We start from the raw sequence: 19,565 nt of genomic DNA, 5'->3' as shown, positions 1-19,565 counted from the left end.
GATACGGTGCAGATTGAAGCAACTGTGGGTGGTGCTGGGATAAGTTTCATATGCGTAACGTGGATCCAAAAAGAGACCTCTGCCACTTTATTTGCTGTAGTGGTGATGAGTAGTACTTTTAATAGTAGTAGTAGCGCCTTTTCATCTGGGATGAAGAACGTTCTTGCGTAGGAAATGCTTGACCATTAACCCATCTCTCGTAGGTGCACTTTCAACTTTGACATGTGCCTAGAGAGACTCAAAAATATATTAGTTGCATACAATACTTACTAATTGTTTTACTAAACAGTCACTGTGGTCTTGACTTTGCTACAATCTAAATTCATTCAAATTGGTGCCTCAGCTATTGCCAAACCAAAAGAAAAAAATGACTAAAATAATTCTGTATAGAACTCCAAACTAATTACTTGTAATATAATTTCTTTGAAAAGTGCCGAGCACACTGCCAACCTTAAAAGGCACTCAGCATTATTCTTAAAAATAATAATAATAATACTTTCAGATTTCGTTCATCCCGGGCACTAAACCATCTAACTTCTGGGCATAGACAGCTATATGATAAACAGCAATAATACCCCTCCTTTGTTCACATAATTTTATATATGAACAATATTACAGAAAGGATAACAGCATTCAAAACATAACTAACTATTGTTGTTTGATCTGTAGTTAAACTAACTTGAATCCTTTGGGTATAAAATTTGCATTAAAAACACTGAAAACACTACTGAATATAAATATAAGCAACTATTGTCTTCTGACAGAAACATCCTGTAATATAAGAAATTATAGACACAGATTTAAAAACTTTTTTTTTTTTTTTTTTTTCCTCGGATTGGAACAAGCTTGAAATAGCTTTCTGGGCATCCTGCCAAAACCTTGGAACAAAACAGATAAGAAGAAAAAAAAAACTGTTAATTACATTACAATATAATTTGGGACATCTAAAAATGCAGCTCCTCACACGGCCTGATAACAGAATAAAATGTGACACACAAAAGAAACAAAAATAATACAACAAAAATTACCAAGACAAGGCAATGCAAAACTGTTTGATCCTGCTCGCAAACTATATTAATAAAACAGTTAAACCTAATTTGTAGCTACAGAGCTTCGGTTAATTTTCGTGTCTCAAATGTATCTCCGCACATTTTTTTCAACTGGAGAAGGGGGGCTAATTATTTTAGATTGTCTGGGCTGCTATTCTGATTCTCTCTCTCCCTCTCTCTCTCGACATGGAGATAGAGAAGTTGGAAAAGGATGTCTTTCTGGTTTTTAAGAAATCATCGTCTGGCCAGAACGAATAAATCCTCAAAATATACCAGTGACTGGGCTGAATTATATATTTTTTTTTTCCTTTTTTTTTTTTTGACATTTGCCCATCTTTTTGTCCTTTTCTCTATAACCAGTCAAACTCTCCCTTTCCCATTATTGATTAGTTTGTGTTATAGTGCGGGTGTTTCTTACCTTTAAAATTTACACTTAACATGAGCAATTAATTATGTTCTTATTTCAGAAACAATTGCAAGTACCTAGATAAAATTGTATATATACAATAAACCGACATTCATATTATTCAATGCACATAAAACTTTCACATAGTTAGGATTCACTCAGATTATACAAGCACACAGGGATTACTCAATCAACCTTTTTACCATATTTATAAAATTTAATAAAACATTCTGGGGAAAAACTAATTTTCCTACCTTGAATTTACACACAAAACATATTTTCCATTAAGATTTACAATACTTGAGAATCTCAATACCGGCGGGAAGGACCCGTCTGAATTTAGACAAGAATATTCTACTAAAAAAAAATTCTCTGGTTCCCTTCTTAGGGGCTGGTTTGCAATTACTGGAAAAATATCTTGTCTCTTTACAAACATAGCACTTCCTGTCCTTTCTTTTCCCTTGCTTTCTTAGCTTCTCTGCTCTTTTTTTTTTTTTTTTTCCTTCTTACGTTATGTTAAATATAAATACAGCAGTTTGGAGTTATAACACATTTTTTTTTAGCGTTGTTTTGACAGACCTGGATAAAATTGTGCCACAGTGTCAGTATCTGATTCTGATTCATCCTGTGACTTTTCCCTGTCCCATGAACGGTCCCTGACAGGGGTTAATTCCTGCCTAGAGTCCGTCTCTTCCCCATCCGTACCGATCTGCCTGGCAGGCATATCAATAGGGAGTGGTCTAGGGAGCCTATTGCTTCGGGTTCCCCATGAAGCCATAAGAACTTCTTTATCGGAGACTGCCTCAGAGCCTGTGACCGAGGAAAGGTTAAGGGATCAGGGTTTTTTTTTTTTTTTTTTTAGAACAGGGACACTGGGGTAAATTGGGGCTACCTATGGAAATGGTAATTGTCCCGATGCCATAGGGGGAGGGGGCAAATATGCATTTTGAGAGTTATATATATATATAAAAAAAAATTCAGTTGACAGCACTTAAAAGATGCAATTTTGACACAGACTGCAGCATATTCCTTATCAGTTTTAATAATGCTAAAATCAACCTCTGCTTCAGCACAATCCTGTGTGTCAGCTAACAATGATTCATATTCGCGTTTTTTTAGCAGTGCGAATCAAATCGTTCCTGGTAGTATTTTTAGGTAAGAAAACAGATGATTGCGGTGTAATTAGGACAGGTTTGGCATTACTATGTGCGGGAGTTAATGTTACAGCACATGAATCAGTCAATACCTCTTTAAATTCCTCAGCTAGTTCCCTTACAGAAGCACAAAAATCCTTAACTCTATGATTGCTGGCTCCTGCAGATGACTTAGACGTCACAGAACCTGCTGAAGCAGTGGTTTCTTTAAGTTTTCTTAAAGGCAATTGGTTACGGGGTGATGGTATATCGGAATGAGACGAATCTGAAGTATCGTCTTCCCATTCACTCTCCCTGGAGACAGGGGGTGAAACGAGAGATGAAACTTTTGTGGAGCTTACGGCTTTGGGAAGCTTTTTGTTTGGGCTTTCTTTACAGGACGACTTATGATGCTCAGATTCAGATAGGTGTGCCACCTCTGATTCTGCATCATCTCTCAACTCCACATAGGTGGGTAGAGAGGGCTGTGGGCAAATGCCATTACTCTCCTCCCTGCGTACGGATGCAGGAGGTTTGGGGTGATGACTTGCAGCATAGTGTGATAACGCTGCCAACATGTTAGGATCAAAACTTGGAAAATAGTGGCACAGGTGTGATAGGACTATACGGGGGTATTTGTAACATCACAGAAGGCGGTGGCGGTGGGGGTAACACATCTGGAGGTAGAAACTCCTGTGGGGGTGCTTTAGGGGCTTGGGAATACATTGTAGTGAGATTATCAGGCGGGGGTGGCCAAATTGGCTCCTCAAATTTTGGGTTATTATTTTGTTTAGCCTCATCAATGTGAGGTGCAACTTTTACCCAAATGCGGCCACATAATGCCATATAATGCATGTCCCACTCGGGATCAGGCTGAAACCATAGCCATTCAGGATCTCCACCCAAACATAATCCTTTTATCATTGTCATATGAAATGCGGCAAAACTACCTTCCCATTATTTAGACAATACAATACACACTTGATTAAAATAACCAAAATCAAGCTCGTTTTGCACTGTAAAAAGATATGGGCAACACAGCGTAATATCATGCACTTATATACTTAGCACTTATATACTTAGCACTTATATACTCAGCACTTATATATCCTACGCACTGATATACTTAGCACTTTATATGTCTTATATATCTTAGTTTATATATATAACGACATGCCCATGCACAATAATACAGAAAAAAGAAAAAAATCCCTTAAAAATCCCGTACAATCCTCCTCCCCCCTTAAAAAAAAATACACTTTTCCCACAGACACTGTAAGAGTTTTTCAAGCAGATACCCAACTATATCGCTTGTTCCTATCTCTCAACAGGGACTATAACCCTGTGTATATACTTCTGTCAAGGATTCATGTAATCCTGACTTCACTTTGAGTCCTTTACTCAAGTGTCTCTATGGTTTTTCCTTAACCTTGAATCATCCGGTGCAGCGGTAACTCTAAAAAACTTCTAAACTTTAAAACCTTATGGGCTCTTTGGGCAAGGAGACACAGACGGATAATATACAGATAAAATATATATCTTGTATGCTTACCCCGAATGTGGCTTCTTTCCCAACTTCCGACACCATGAAAATGTGCCCTTGTATTCTCCAACGTCTTAGCGTGAAAATACACCGTCTGCCCGACTCGAGATGACTTCAAACCTCCGGAGGATTTAACCCACTCTTATAGCGCTGATGATCTGGGAAAACAAAATGGGGGACGAGCTCGGGAGAAGACAGTAATTGAGTCAGACAACCATTGAAGCTTTGTCAAAACTGTTCTCTCATTTATTGAAGGGTATACAGCCAGTTTATATAGCAAACTTGAGCATAGAAAAAACACAGATATGAGAACATATGAGAACATACTTCCCCTTTTACTTCACAGTCTGTCTATCTCAGCAAAATGACAGTTAGACAGTTTATGGTCTGGGAAAGGGGCTCAATACCGAGTTAGGAGGCCGTTAAGGAAATGGCAGTATGTTGTGAAATGCATTGTTGTGTAACTTATGCCCAATATGGCTGAAGACAAGTTCCTGTTTTCTACAGGGCAAAATAAGTCTGAACAAATACGGTTCAGCTAGCGATAAGTAGGTGACAGGTCAAGTCACATTCTCAGACCTGCCTGCACAGCACAATTACGTATGGCATATGGCATGTGATTAGTTCCTGAGACTTAAACGTTAGTACAGAATAGTTATAGAAAAATGGTTATCCAGCAATCAAAATGGAGTCCCCCCTTATATGCACATTTACAATATATATATGAGTAAAGGAGAAACACACACGTGTCAAGAATCAAACCGTTTTTTTTTTTTTGCAACTAAATCTTTATTAATCAGAAAGTCTGTATGAATTATTCATGAAACATACAGAACAGAAATCGCACTAGAGCAAAGGTGAAGGGAAGGTTACTTCATACATGCATCATATCACTAAATATGACACAGGTTCAACTTGTGTTAGCATCTAATTGATAAGCAGTTACAGGGTAAAGACAATTTACGTAACTCGCTGGACCTCAGAACACACACATTGTACACATTACAATTCCTTAGTTCCCAGTAAAACTAGAAACCCAGCAGCACATCCGCCTGTGATGATACAGCCTTTGATGGAGTAGTTGTGTGTTCTGCCATCTGCAAGTTGGTTATTGTGGATCAGATTTTTTGTAAAGCCGGAGTGCACTCCAGTATGTTACATTTCAATTGCTTACTTCCTGGCAATACATAAAATGTACCCTCACACCCTCCTGTGGTGATACAGCCTTTCAAAGACATTTGTATTACTGAGGCATCTGCAAGACAAATGATAGCACATACGTTGTGTTAGCCGCATTACACTCACACCTCACACACAGCACTGTGCTTTTATATTAATATGAAGGTACAGACCATGCAAACACTAACATTGCTGCTCAGCACTGTCTCTATATTACCAATTACTGTCTGTATTACTGTATATGGAAGTGCTATTTACCTGTACATTGTTACGTGATAGTCACCCTCCCTCACTACCCTAAGTATACGCTCCCTTCCATGCTATATCTGCACAGAAATATGGGGCCCAGGTCACTGAATTGAAGAAGAAAAAAAGTCTCAATTTTCAACTTCCAGTGAATTATTGTTATGGCATTATTGCTGCACTTTATTATGTAAACTTTAAATAATTGACTAAGTCAGTTATTATAGAAAATATATATATATAATTACTGCTTCTGACTTTTCCTTGTTATCTTTACCATATGCTGTACTTCTCTATTTTCATTATTTGCCACCGATCTCTTTTCTCTCACCTGTTTGACGATCATATTCCCCCCCCCCCCGGGATTCCATGGTTTCCCTATTCTCACACCTCCCTCAATCTCCCCGAGGAATCTCTCTATTGCTATCCACATGCACTCTCTCTATACCTCTTCCAATGCACTCTCTCTATACCTCTCCCATGTACTCTCTCTATACTGTACCTCTCCCAATGTACTCTCTCTATACCTCTCCCCATGTTCAGTACTCTCTCTATACTGTACCTCTCCCCATGTACTCTCTCTAATGCTCTCCCCATGCACTCTCTCTATACCTCTCCTCATGTACTCTCTCGATACTCTCTCTATTGCTCTCCCTGTGCACACTCTCTATAGCTCTCCTCATGCAGTCTCTCTATAGCTACACCCGTGCAGTCTCACTATAGCTGTACCTCTCTATCTCTCTGACTCGGCATTAAGAGGATGTGAGAGGAACATGGTGTGTGCCCTAATTATAGTCTCTGTCTCGACATTAAGAAGATTTAGCCATTTTAGAAAATGTAGCAAATTAGGAAAAATGTCTGAGATTGCAATGCACGTAATCGCCTGAGATCCCGACTGAAACACGGTTTATCGTCACTAAAAGGGGTCAGGTTTCATGACAAAATCTCTGTGAAGATTGAGATAATGTGTATGGCTCAGGCTATATGAAGACAGACTATCACCCACCTCCATTTTGGCCTAACCACCATTTTGAGTGTTTGCTTATCTGTTTTATTCGTGTATGATCTGTGAATGTTTGATTCTGCTGTGTATCGCTTCTAGATGTAACCCGCCCTTGTGTAATTCCTACGAGTCATGTAATAAATTGAAATAGCATTCGTAAGAGGTTTTTCCTGCCTTAGATAATTCTGCTGACCTTAAGTTCTGTTATCTGACAGATACAGTAACACAAAGGGCTAAACCTTGAAGTCAGCAGGTTAAGGGCGGTCCACATTATGGTGATATATAGGATAAGAATATAGCAATGTAAAGCATATTTATGTATCAATATGTATTTTTGTATGTCATCATATTGTTTTTATCTCTAAGCCAGCACCCTTAAAAGGCATATTACTCATTTTTGAATTGTATAAAAACGTGATACTAAGCAATATTTCTTCAGAGGCATGAGTACAAATTTGAATTCTCTCTCACTTGAAATAAAGTGATGATATTGAATAGATTGTTTTTAAGACAGTGATAATCCTTTTATACACATTTATAGCTTTTCAATGAGTTGGTTTTAGTGCTTTTATTTTCTTGCAATATTCAGTATTATTTAGTATATATTGCCTTTTTTTGATAGAGCATAACCTTTTAAATACAACGTTTATCTATTGTAGTATTTTATGAGTGACAATGGCACTAGTAAAAATATATATTATATATATAGTCATTGGTATGGAGGTTTGCACTCACGTTTGTTAGAAGGCAGATGCTTATCCCATATGAAGCATATAAACATGTGGTAACCAGGGGGATCCTGATGACAAAAGACAGCACACCGCAGTAATAATCCAAAAAGTGTGTATTGTGAACACAGGGCCGCCAATGTTTCGGTCCTCATAGATGGCCTTGTAAAGCCCTGAGGAAGGTCCCTATATGAGGACCGAAACGTTGGCGGCCCTGTGTTCACAATAAACACTTTTTGGATTATTACTGCGGTGTGCTGTGTTTTGTCATCAGGATCCCCCTGGTTACCACATGTTTATATATATATATAAATATATATAAATATATATATATATATATATATATATATATATTTTTGTTTTTGTTATTTCATTATTTTTTATATTAGTGCAGTGTTTATTTATTGTTTTACAATTATTAAAGTCCCCAGGGAATTTTGTTCAATTAATATTTATATTGAATCTTTATAATATTTGCCCTTATAAAGACTCCTTATATAATATACTACCTTTTTATAAATTATATAAAAACACACCCTTAAGCGCAGGAACGTATTTTGGAGAGGTGCTGTTCATACCCAATCAGTAACATTTACAATAGACTCCCGGTTATCCGACTTTCGGTTAACTGACACTCCATTTTATCGACATCTGTGCCCCCACCCCTCCCCCACCCTCCTTCTTCTCACTTACTAGACTTACCGGCGATGGTGGAAGAAAAGTAGGACTGAAGACAATGGGAGTGGAGTAGCACAGGAGGAAGACAGCTGGCGGTAGGAGAAGAGGACCATGTCAGCAGAGGAAAGAAGTTGAGACAGCGGGCAGTGGCAGGAGAAGACAATGTGATCAGAGCAGGAGCAAAGCAGAACAGGAGAATGGTTGGGGAAGAAGACGCTGTAACACGGGATGTTGACCAGTATCTGACTTCCGGAGTCTGCCAGTGTTACAGCGCGTTCCTCCCTGGCCATTCTCCATGTGCTAATTTGCTCCAATCACATGGTGTTCTCCTGCTGCTGCTCGCTGTCTCAACTCCATTCGTCTGCTGGCATGGTCCTTATCACCAACGCCAGCTGTTTTCCTCCTGTACTGCTCTGCTCCCATGGTTTTGAGTCCTCCTCTTCTGCTGCCGCCGGTAAGCCTGGTAAGTGAAAAGAAGTGGGGGGGGGGGAGGGGGCGCAGATGTCGGATAATAATTTCCGTATTATCCATCATTTTCGGTTATCCAATACGGTATTGGTCCCGTTTATTTAGGATAAACGAGACTCTGCTGTGTGTGTGTGTGTGTGTGTGTGTGTGTATATATATATATATATACATATGTATATATATAATATAGCCGTTAGTCCAGTTGTGATAGTACAGAATAATGAGTTCTTCAGAATTAGGTGATACCTTACTTTGGACTAACAATGTATGTCATAGGACAAGCTTTCAAGAGGCATAGATTCCTTTGTTAATCAGAATTGCCGACCTGAGGAAGAGAGGAGAACTCTTGCAAGCTTGTCCTGTGACATAAATTGTTAGTCCAAATAAAAAAGGTATCACGTAATTCTGAAGAACTCAAATTCATCCTGCAAAATATATATATATATATATATATATATATATATATATATATATATATATATATATATGTATATGTATGTATGTATGTCCTTAATGTTAAAATGTACAATATAAGTATTGGGGGGGGGGCTCTGCAGCACCACACCCTGTACCCCCATGCATATACTGTATATACTTAAATGAAGACACCATTTATTAGATACACATAATACAGTATATATCTGAGATCACAGATTCCTGCCAGTGGCAAAACCAAAATACAGTGAGCATCTTTACTTTGCTGCAGAACATTTACAGTCTTTGGAGGGGTAAGTGACTGTGAAATCCTTACCTGCCAGCTGTACCTTTCCCACATAGTTCAGACATTGTTCTTGACCTACAGAACAGGTCACATTCTTAGTGGACTCACATTCCACTGTACTGTCGGCAACATAACAGGATGGACATTGAAAGTTTGCATCAGGAAGTCCATCGATTCCGGAAGCTAGAAGGAATTATAAAAAATGTAAAAACCCACCCCATAAATTCACAGCTACTAATACTACTTCAGCTCTATAACACTAGGAACAATTCCAACACAGTGAGAATAGGAATAACAAGATACAATGTACTGCATACTTGGGCTTCTGAATCATCGGGTGATTATATGTATCTAAATTTTATCACTAAAATATACATTGTAACTTGAGCTGATTTTCCATAGAGTATCCCAGATGCATTTTTTCCAACATCCTCCCAGAAGCCGATAAGAACTGATATCATGTTAGTATCTTAGCCCCTCAGTATGGTCTGCTCTTAATATATATATATATATAGTTTTTTAAAATGTCCTTCTTTTTATAAGAGCAGAACATGCACTGTGGCTTCCGTGGCTGCCATGGTAACTTTTACAATGCACTGGGCTCTGGGGAAAGCTTCATTTGAACCTCCTGGACATTTATTATTTGAAACGCTTACAGTATATCTCCTGAAGGGAGCATCAGATTTAACAAATAGAAACAGCGTTGGAAAGGTCTTCGGGGAAAATACAAACAAAAAGGGTAATTAGGGCAGACTGCTGCGTTAAGGGCCCCTGTTATCTGTGGAACAATGGGGTCCTATTTACGAAGTGTTGCAAATGGCAATTTTGTCATAAAATGAATGCACCAAAATCTCAAATGTAACTGCGCGTGTGTGCGTGTGTGTGCGCGTGTGCGTGTGCGCGTGTGTGCGTGTGTGCGCCTATTACAGTACTAACCTTATTCAACTCATTGTGTGATAGACACAGTACGGATGTTTACTTCATTATTTATTGTAGGTTAGTAAAATAATTATTTTTTACAGTATGTCTAATGTAAGTAGAATTATACTAATAATTTCTCTTTATAACACAAGATATAAATAACATAATCATAATTCTTTTTTAAATAAAATTGTAAATTCAGACATTTAACTTGACAAAATCTGTCAAAAAGAATTCCAAACAACGAAACTATATATCACAAGTGTGATGTCCTATAAGGAACGTTATAGTTACGAGGCACATCTGTAATCATTTATAGAACAAAATTGTTGATGCTTAATTTAAATGTAAATATGGTCTTGGTATATACAGTAGGCCCCATAGAATCTCTGCGTATAGTAAGTACATACATGTATTCATTTGTTCAAATAGACACATTACATTGTGTATTACAGTACTTGGAAAAGACAAATATACAGATGCACGCTGGCTTTTCCCTTAGTAGGAGAAGATATTATGACCTAGAAACACAAATCTTTGTTAAATCCGAGCTCCTGAAACAGAAATGGATGTTGTGTTCCTGAGTTAACAGGGTATCATCAAAGTTAATTATATTGCAAAAACAACGTCCAACTACATCTCATTAGCACAGGCTTAACATCACGTTATTGTAGCATAAAACTGCTTCTTATCTTACAATAACGTGATATTACTGTAAGTGTGACCTAGCATTGCTCCCATACAGACCCTGATATAGGTCTTTAGCTTAAGTTGAGAAATAGAAATAATACAGGAAAATAACACTATGCTAATTAAATCATACCTAACTGTGACTTACTGTACACCCATCCAAACACATCCAAGCCTATTTCATGTTCTGGATGTGAGTAACGCTAAGTTTATGTGTCACCTACTGTAACTGATGTAACAATAAGTCCACATGTTAACCTTGCAGGATATGTAATGCTACGATAAAGCCTCATTTGCATGTTATTAACCTTAATATCTGTTCCAGCTAACGCTATGCTCTTACAGTAGAATACTTAATTTAACACGATGTTACTGTTCTTTGAATATACACCATTGTCTGGTAGTGTTAATGTGATGCTACTGTAGGTTAGGTAACATTAAGTTATAGTAAGTACATTTACAGAGCTTTGTGGATCTGGATCTAAGTTTTGCAATAAAAGATGTCAATGTGAGGAGATGAACTAAGGGGAACCCCCCCCCCCCTTTTTTGTTTCTCTACCCCCCACACTTCCCCCTCCCCTCTACCCTTACCTCAACTTCCAAAAAAAGAAAAAAACTATGTTGGCCAGTATTCACTCAGTGTTATCAAAGTTAAAAAGTTATATGTTGTTGTCCATAAGGTAACCATGCCTGTAAATGACAATGCCAATAAAAAAGATTGATACAAAAAAAAAAGATGTCTAATGTATAGTCATCAATTATTCTTTTGTAAAGGGTATCAAAACAAACAAATATAACCTGGAAACGTCAGACAGGAACCTTCCCAATGCCTGTACACTTCTCCATCTTTGCTTATAGAATATAACAATACATTTTGTGGAATATATGACTTTAGCTGGGATTACACAGAGCAAAAAGAGATATGAGAGTAAAGTAACATGTAAAATAGTGTGACTGCCCTGTATGTAAGAGCCATGCAGTATGTAATCATGTGTCATGCGTCTCACATTAACTGTTCTGGCTTATTGACTGAGAGAGTACCGCTCTGTAATAACTAGTCTGTATTTTTCTTTACTCTAAACTACAGTAAACATGGGGAGGGGGTGGGCGAAGGGGGGAGGGAGGTTTACTCGGGTGTACAGCTCCATAAAGTGTTCTAGTGCTCATTAAAATGTTTTAAAGATTTAGAGAGTCTTAAGGACAATTCTTTTAAGGGGGTTAAGTGACACCTTCTTTGTAAATCTTACCCTATTATATTTATACAGAGACACAGGGGCGATTCACTAAGCAGTGCCAACTGCTTTGAAGACCGATAAATGGCTTTTAAGACCGATACTGCCTGCTGCGCGATTCACTAAGCAGTGATAACAGCGCTTTATCGGCTGTAAAATAAAAAAATTTCAGCCACAAAAAGTGAAAAAAAATATTTCCAATCAGGCAAAAAATGGCAAACATGCCGTTTTTTGCCAGTCAGCGCGATTCACTAAGCAGTGATAAGTGAATCGTACTTTAAAAGCGCGCCAGATTTTAGCAACATCTCAAGGCTGGCGCAAAAGAAATGGAGGACATGAATAAAATCATTGTTTACATTTTTTTCACCACACAATTAATACAACAGGCCGGCGGGTGATCCCCGTGGGAGTCCAGGGCCCTCGGGTGAACACCGCAGGAGTCCGGGGCCCTCAGGTGGTCCCCGGGGAATTCCGGGGGTCCCCGCTGGCCTGCGGTACCAATCGTGTGGCCCAAAAAAAACATAACAGGCGTGTGAAACATTTGCACTCCAATGTGACGTCACAAGCCTATAAAAGCCTGTGCAGCCTCATTTGATGGCAAGAAGCTGAGAAGGGAGGACCTCCGTCTCCAATAGGATTACACGTGTGTGCCTGCTGATGATGCTTTAATGTATTTCTTGTATAGTGTGCGGGAGCAGGGGGTCTGTTGAGCTGAACCGCTTTGATTTCTGGCACAGGGACCCCATGCTTCCCGAAAACAGGTCCCGATATGGGGCATCGGATGCCAATGTTGCTGCCATTTCTAAAGCATCCGCGTCACATGACGCGGGATATTTAAATAGTGGAGGAGATATAGCACCCACCTCATATCTAGGCCTGAGACCGAAATCAATGCGGTTCATCTCGGGAGACTCCCTGCTCCCGCACACTATTAATACAAATTTCATTAATTCAGCTTTATTACCATAGCGGATAGCCGCTACGGTAATTCATTATTTTTTATTGATATGTGTGTTTTGATACTAGTCTAAATGAGCAGGGGGTTTCCTGAGCTGAACCGCATTGTTTTCAGCCTCGGGACCCCCTACTTCCTGAGATACAGGCCCCGTTATGGGGTGCCGGTATCCCTCTGCTGGATTTAAATCCCCTGGTCAGGTGACACGGGAGCTTTAAAAGCACAGGGGATACCGGCACCCCATAACGGGGCCTGTATCTCAGGAAGCAGGGGGTCCCGAGGCTGAAACCAATGCGGTTCAGCTCAGGAGACCCCCTGCATATGTACACTAGTATTAAAATATATATGTATACAGTACGATCGCCTGTAAGAGCCGTACATGGGGACACAGCGTCTCCATGCAGTTCTTACAGGCGGCTTTTTTTTCAATCAACTATCGCACTTTAGAATTTTAAGCACGATAGCAGCTCGCGCCATTGGGCGTGTTTTTGCCCGCACCTACCCAAATGCCCTTCACTTCTTAGTGAATCCGCGTCTGCCTTAATTTTTTATCGTTGGATAACAAATTTCCCAATCGGGCAAAAGCTCACTGCTTAGTGACTCGCCCCATAGTGAGGTCACTTTTTGACACCAATCTGGAAAACACTGCCCTTTATCAATACAAGATGTGCATTTTGTAACTTCACAAAGTGCAAATACATTACTGCCCCATGTAATATGCTGTGAAGTCATTTTCATTTGAATTAGTTTAAATCGGCTCTAGCCAAGTTTAATTAAATGGGACCATAATATCCAGAAGACTATGGGTTCTCTGCTATGTCCTCCGATGCAGCCAATCAGGCCATTTTCAGCCAACATTTCCCATTGACTTTTATTTGGGAATTCAGACAGAAAACTGCCCAATTGGCTGGTTCAACATTTTTAGAAACTCTCTTAATCATTGTAGTATGAAAAGGCAAAAAAAAAGAACAATCATGATGCTATACAAACTTTAGTTGAAGAGTGTACATGAATAGCAGGCATTATTGCTACTGTTAGTGCTTGAAGTACTCGGACATAATGTAAGAAATAACACGGAGATACAGCATGCGTTCCCATTACTTTCAATAAAACTGCGAGAAATCTTGTGTTAAATAACATGGCAGCGTTACTGCAGCGTGGTGCGTTAGCTGGAGTAATAACGATTGCTACATCTGTTTACTGGACAAGATGCAACGTTACTAGATGATATTGTATAGAGATATTACTCATCAGTTACTGCAATAACGGGGTGAGGGGCTTTTTCTGCCCTCTAACGCTGCAATCTGTTCATTGCTGTTGTGTATTTGTGTTTCATCAGGGAAAGGTGTATCTGCCCTTTTCAAACATTTCCCCTGCAACAAATGATGTTTGATTTATTAAAAACATTATCAGGAGAATTTTAAGTTTCATGATCTTTATAAGTTCATAAACCTATTTATACTTACTTTGAAAAGTATGTTCCTGATTGCAGGAGTCTGTCTCACAGCACTGAGTTGGTACCCTGGCTTCAACCAAATCATCTGTTTTGATACTGAAAATTGTATTACAGAGTTTCTGTTCAGCTTCACAACCTTTTCTGATTGATGGGCGGTATACATTGTCTGGGATAAAAACACAGGAGGAAAACCAGTCATGTTAGCAAAATAATCTTCAAGACACGGAGGAAAGTAACGAGTGTACACACTGTATGTGATGGGGCATTTAGTGGGTGAGACAAAGGAGGACATTCTGTATTGTCCAAAGTGTTCGTTCAGGTTATTTTCCACTGAAAGGGGGATTTTTGTGGAAATTGGCACGAACGATCATGTCAGACAACACAAAATAAGCCAAGAAAGAGACAAATAAGAAAATAAGCTAGAGAGCATTAAAGTAGAGATTGTAAGCAAAATAAATAATGGAGGGAAGAGTCTACAGTGTGACCGTTTTCAATCAAGGGCATGAATGGATTATTTGAGGGGTAAATGTCATCTCGCCATATTTATTCAATATTATATATTAATTAAAGTCCAAACTGTGAAAAGTGTTATTTAGGAAAACAGTTTGATTTGTTCTTGATACTAGTATGATACAGTAGGCAAATTTATATTGAAATGAGAAAATCTTGACATTTTACTGTACTGTAACTATTGTTGTTGTTATATACTGTAAAGGGAAGGGGATATTAACTTAATAGGAAGGCCCCTTCTCTTTCTTTATGAACACATTCATGGAGCAAAGTGCATACACAGGTATTAAGTAACAATATCTGGCATACACAATTCTCATTGCATGTTAAGATCTCACAATTACAATACACATTGTCTCTCATATGTGTGCGACTTGGTTGGAAATAAAACACAGGGGAATAGAAAAATAGCATTAAAGAAATGGTGAAAGGATAAAGACCCCAAACTATCTGGTTTATAGTGTATATCAAGGAAAAAGTGGAACAATGCTGGGGAAAAGAATTTAACAATACAATATGTACCAAAGTACCAAAGTCCTATTGACCTTCTGCACAGGTACTGTATGCATGTTTACATTTTCTTAAATCCCATCTCACATGCCCAAACCCTTGCAAATAACCGGTATTCTGGGACCTTCATAATGTTGATGAAAATGCAAAAACAGGGCGGAAATACTTGCAAGGCTGGCCCAGTACACACAAGATTGGATGTTTTTGCTCTGTTGGATACGGACTCCATAATCAATTAGTTTAATAATCTTTCTCATGCATTTTCCTTGCTTTCCCCTGTTTATCTGATCATGTACACGAATGCAAACATTTTTTGTCTAGGACAACTTGCCGCAGCCTTTCCACCGCCAGAACATTTGGCTGCTGCAAGTAAGGCAACCTCTAAAATCTTAGCTAAAAACCCTAAATCCAAAATCCTTATCCCCTTGCCCTAAACCCTCCATTTTAAACTTTACCCTAAAAACTATAAATGTGACCCCTTATCCTAAAACTCCTACATTTAACCCCCTTACCCTAGAAGCTCTAACATAGCTAACTGTCCCTCATTGGCTGAACGGCCGCGGCTCAATGGCCACAGCAAAGTGGCCGTGGCTAATTGTCCCTTTCCGAACAACACTGGCTGGGTGAGATGATGAGCCAATGCAAAGTCTTTATAACCCAGTCAGTGAATTAGTGGCCAGTAATTCCCTTTTCTATGTGGGTTGTTAGTATAATATTTTATTTCAAGTGCTCCCGCTCTGCAGAACTTACAATCCAGTTTTGGTGGCACAGGGAGGCCATGGAGATAGAATGAGTTGCCCAAGGTCACAAGGAGCTGACACTGAGTTTGGTACCAGGCTCCCTGCTTTTAAATGAATGTCGTTAGTTTCACATGCAGTCCCTTTACCCACTGAGCCGTTCCTCCTTTATACGCTATTAACCTGGGGTGATTATAGTATTTTATTGTTCAATGTTATTAAGTATGAAGTTTTGTGTTTTCATATTTAAGAGACAATGGTTGTGTTCCTGTTTATTATTTATAAAGAGAGATAATTTGTATGTATTGTTTATAATGATTATTTATGTACTCTGTTGATTTGTTTTATACAGAGTATGAAATAAATATATTGAGAAAAGCTGTCTTGATTTCTACATTCATTGATTTACAGATTTTGCAAGCTGGTCATTTTAGAACGGCTGAAATATATGGGTGGCAAGTATTTTATTTACAGTATTTATTGTCAATTACATAATGCAATTAGTGTTGTAGTTATGATGGCCTGCTTCAGGTGAGAAGAGTATCCGAGATGGAGGAGATGTTTGTTCATCGATGTGTAACCTAGTACCTGTGTTTAAAGCTTTATCAAATGTGCGGTGCAGCCGGGTTTTATAAGCAGCGAGCAAGTAAATTACTGTACGGTTGTTATTCCAACAGAGTAGTAATAAATAACTTATATCCAGCCCTTTAATGGGAATAAAATATACAGATTTTTATCACTTTTTTTTTTTTTTTAAGAACGTACAATGATACTAGAGATATTAGCTTGCTATGTGGCGTGTGTTCTGTTAAGTATCTCATACACGATGTAAGACCTAGATATACCCATCTGTTTTGTACAGTTTGCTTCCCAATTATTCCAGTATAAATGTATTTAATTGGACATGATTATGCAAGAAGAACATTTCTTGTCTTTCAAATCCAAACCAACTGTGTTATTCTCTAATAAAGACTGTTCTGATCATATAACAAGTAATAGGGAAAGCTTCCCAATGTACTTATTTACCTAATATTCTCCACTACAACCAACATTGGTTAAATAGATTATGAGCACATGTATTCTTAATCATTGTTTAAAATTTTTAAATTCTCAATTAATAATTTATTGTTCACATTAAACCCCGAGGAGGATTTGTAATTCAATGCTAACAGTAAAAGATTGGTTGTTGAATCCTAAACACCCACAAGTACCCCTCAAAGCATAAGTACACCATTCATCTTTGCACCTACAGGATCTCAATAAATGTACATTATTTAATTATGTTTTCCCTTGTGAAATACATTTACCTCTTGCATTTAGTCACACGGATCACAATACTTGGTTTTGTAAATATATTACTCACCGATGTAACAGTTTTCTGAGTATGTTATACAAGACCCTGAACATTCAACTTCTATTGTAGAACAAATTGTTTCAGAATTGATACTCCAACCTTGTTGACATTTGATGCTATAAACTGCAAGAAAAGAGAGGGGGAAAAAACATTTAGTACAGTAGCATCTCTGAGGCCACAAGTTAGAGTACATGGTGTACTGTACTTACTCATGTGCTGATCTTGCTTAGACAGACTTGTGGGTTTCATGCCAAACTCTTTCAATGTAATTACAAATCATTTTGACACGGATATAATAGATAATGTTTCTATGCATCAATATAATTGAACATGCAACATGCATTTCTCACATGCCAGAATACTTTTAGGTCATGGACCAAAACAAAGAATAACAATGTTCACAATTTGTCACATAATGTCTGTTATGATAGATTGAATAAGGACTGGTGGTGATGGCTTAGGAAGGATGAGTTAGTTAGTAACATCTATATTCTGATAACTTTGAAGTGAGGCTCAACCACTGACATTGATGGGGGCTGCATATCATATTCTTGCAGCTGCCAAAGTGGACCAGATATAGCACCACATTTATCATGCAAAAAAACCCCATTGGAAATTGAATGGATGTTTCATCGTTTCATTTAGTGCTATTCAGTTACAGATGGGAGACCTTGCTACATAACCCCCTGAGCACTGAATTGTGTATGACTAGGGCATGAATAAAAATCTCTATTCTGCAAATGCTGTTATATCTAATGCACACACCAACAACACATCATTGATTTGGCTACATTGTAAACATTTTGGTACATGGAAATTAAGATATTGAATAAATCAGCTCACCTGTACTCATTAGAGCCACGAAGATAGAGAGAGTGCAAATGAAAGACGTCATTTTGATAGAAGAAGTTCTTTGTGTTCAAGTGTCTTCTTCTTCTGGTTGGAGTAACACAACCTCCGGTCCTGATATTTATATCCATGTTACAGAGGATTACATAAGTCATTTGAAACAAAGTTAGTTGACGTGGCAGTGATGTAAGGATTGGAAAAGTCAACAAAAGAATTGGATGAGGCACCTGGCACACTGGTAGCACCTGGCACACTGGTAGTTAATGTAAATCTAATTTTTCTCATTATGCCAATATCAGTAACCATTTTAATTGAAGTGATTCACTGCCACCAGGAAATAGATATTTTCAAGTAATTTGCAGAGCTGAGCTCATTATTTACCATCATTCACATTTGCCACGAATACAACACTTATTTAATTGTTGGTAATTGGTCAAAAAATTACTTGATTCGCCTAACTTAAAAATGAATACTGTAGGTTTTACAGAAAAATGTAACAGTATAACAAAAGGGTCACCAATGCAGCCAGTCACACTAAGTGAAAGCGGGTACAAAGAAATCCTACAGTAAACGTACGGGTAGACTGGCACATGATGCTTTGTGCCTTGATGCCTGTGGGGTCATATGGAACATTCTTGAATCACTGAGAACCCAGTTTTCTAAATACAGGAATTCTAAGGAGTTAGAGGTAGATAGAGTGTTCCCCAACAAGGACCTGGACAAAGCGCTTGCCGCGGGAAACATGTTGGCCCATTTCACCTCATTTTTAGGATCAAATACATTTTTTATTTTTCTGCAGTCACCCTCTCGACCTTGTTTATTGCTCTGGTGGTGCGACGCAGCCCTCTATCTACTTCTGTGCACTTTTTGAGCGGATTGCACACTGATGGCTTCCAACCACTCACCGGCTGCAGAGGGACACACGTGCTGTACAGTGAGTGTCCTCTCCCAATTGTGGATATATATATATATATTAAGGAATAAGGGGATTGATATTGCTACTTCCCTGGGAATACTGCTCTCAGGGAGAGTGAACCAGGCAGAACATGATCTCGATATAATTAGCCTATGAAATTACCATCCCTCTACAATCAAGACATTATTGTGGGTTGAAGGGAATACCTCCCAAAGAATTGTAAAAGGATGTATATATTTTGTTTTTTCCGTTCTTTAACTCTTGAGCCCCTGAATCTCTCTGGA

The 19,565-nt window shown here is 38.4% G+C and overlaps 1 protein-coding gene across 2 annotated transcripts in view; it reads right to left on the bottom strand.

The window, feature by feature from the left end:
- Window positions 1-18,484, bottom strand: part of LOC142497941 (ly6/PLAUR domain-containing protein 8-like) — a 414,350-nt gene extending 395,866 nt beyond the window's left edge. Inside the window, exons 1-5 of one of the 2 annotated variants that reach the window (XM_075606413.1) lie at window positions 18,360-18,484; window positions 17,526-17,639; window positions 14,416-14,571; window positions 9,182-9,334; window positions 4,349-5,386 (exon numbers count right to left, since the gene is read on the bottom strand). In XM_075606413.1, the coding sequence (XP_075462528.1) occupies window positions 5,250-5,386; window positions 9,182-9,334; window positions 14,416-14,571; window positions 17,526-17,639; window positions 18,360-18,411 (612 nt within the window). In that variant the 5' untranslated portion in view covers window positions 18,412-18,484 and the 3' untranslated portion in view covers window positions 4,349-5,249. Of the gene's footprint in view, window positions 1-4,348; window positions 5,387-9,181; window positions 9,335-14,415; window positions 14,572-17,525; window positions 17,640-18,359 lie in introns of those variants that run through there. The other variant, XM_075606411.1, reaches the window with a different exon arrangement.
- Between the last annotated feature and the right edge of the window lie 1,081 nt (window positions 18,485-19,565).

The sequence above is a fragment of the Ascaphus truei genome, chromosome 6 (assembly GCF_040206685.1).
Source record: "Ascaphus truei isolate aAscTru1 chromosome 6, aAscTru1.hap1, whole genome shotgun sequence".
Classification (NCBI taxonomy): domain Eukaryota; kingdom Metazoa; phylum Chordata; class Amphibia; order Anura; family Ascaphidae; genus Ascaphus; species Ascaphus truei.
The sequence above is the reverse complement of the archived record's forward strand: the minus strand, read 5'-3'. Positions and strand labels throughout refer to the sequence as shown.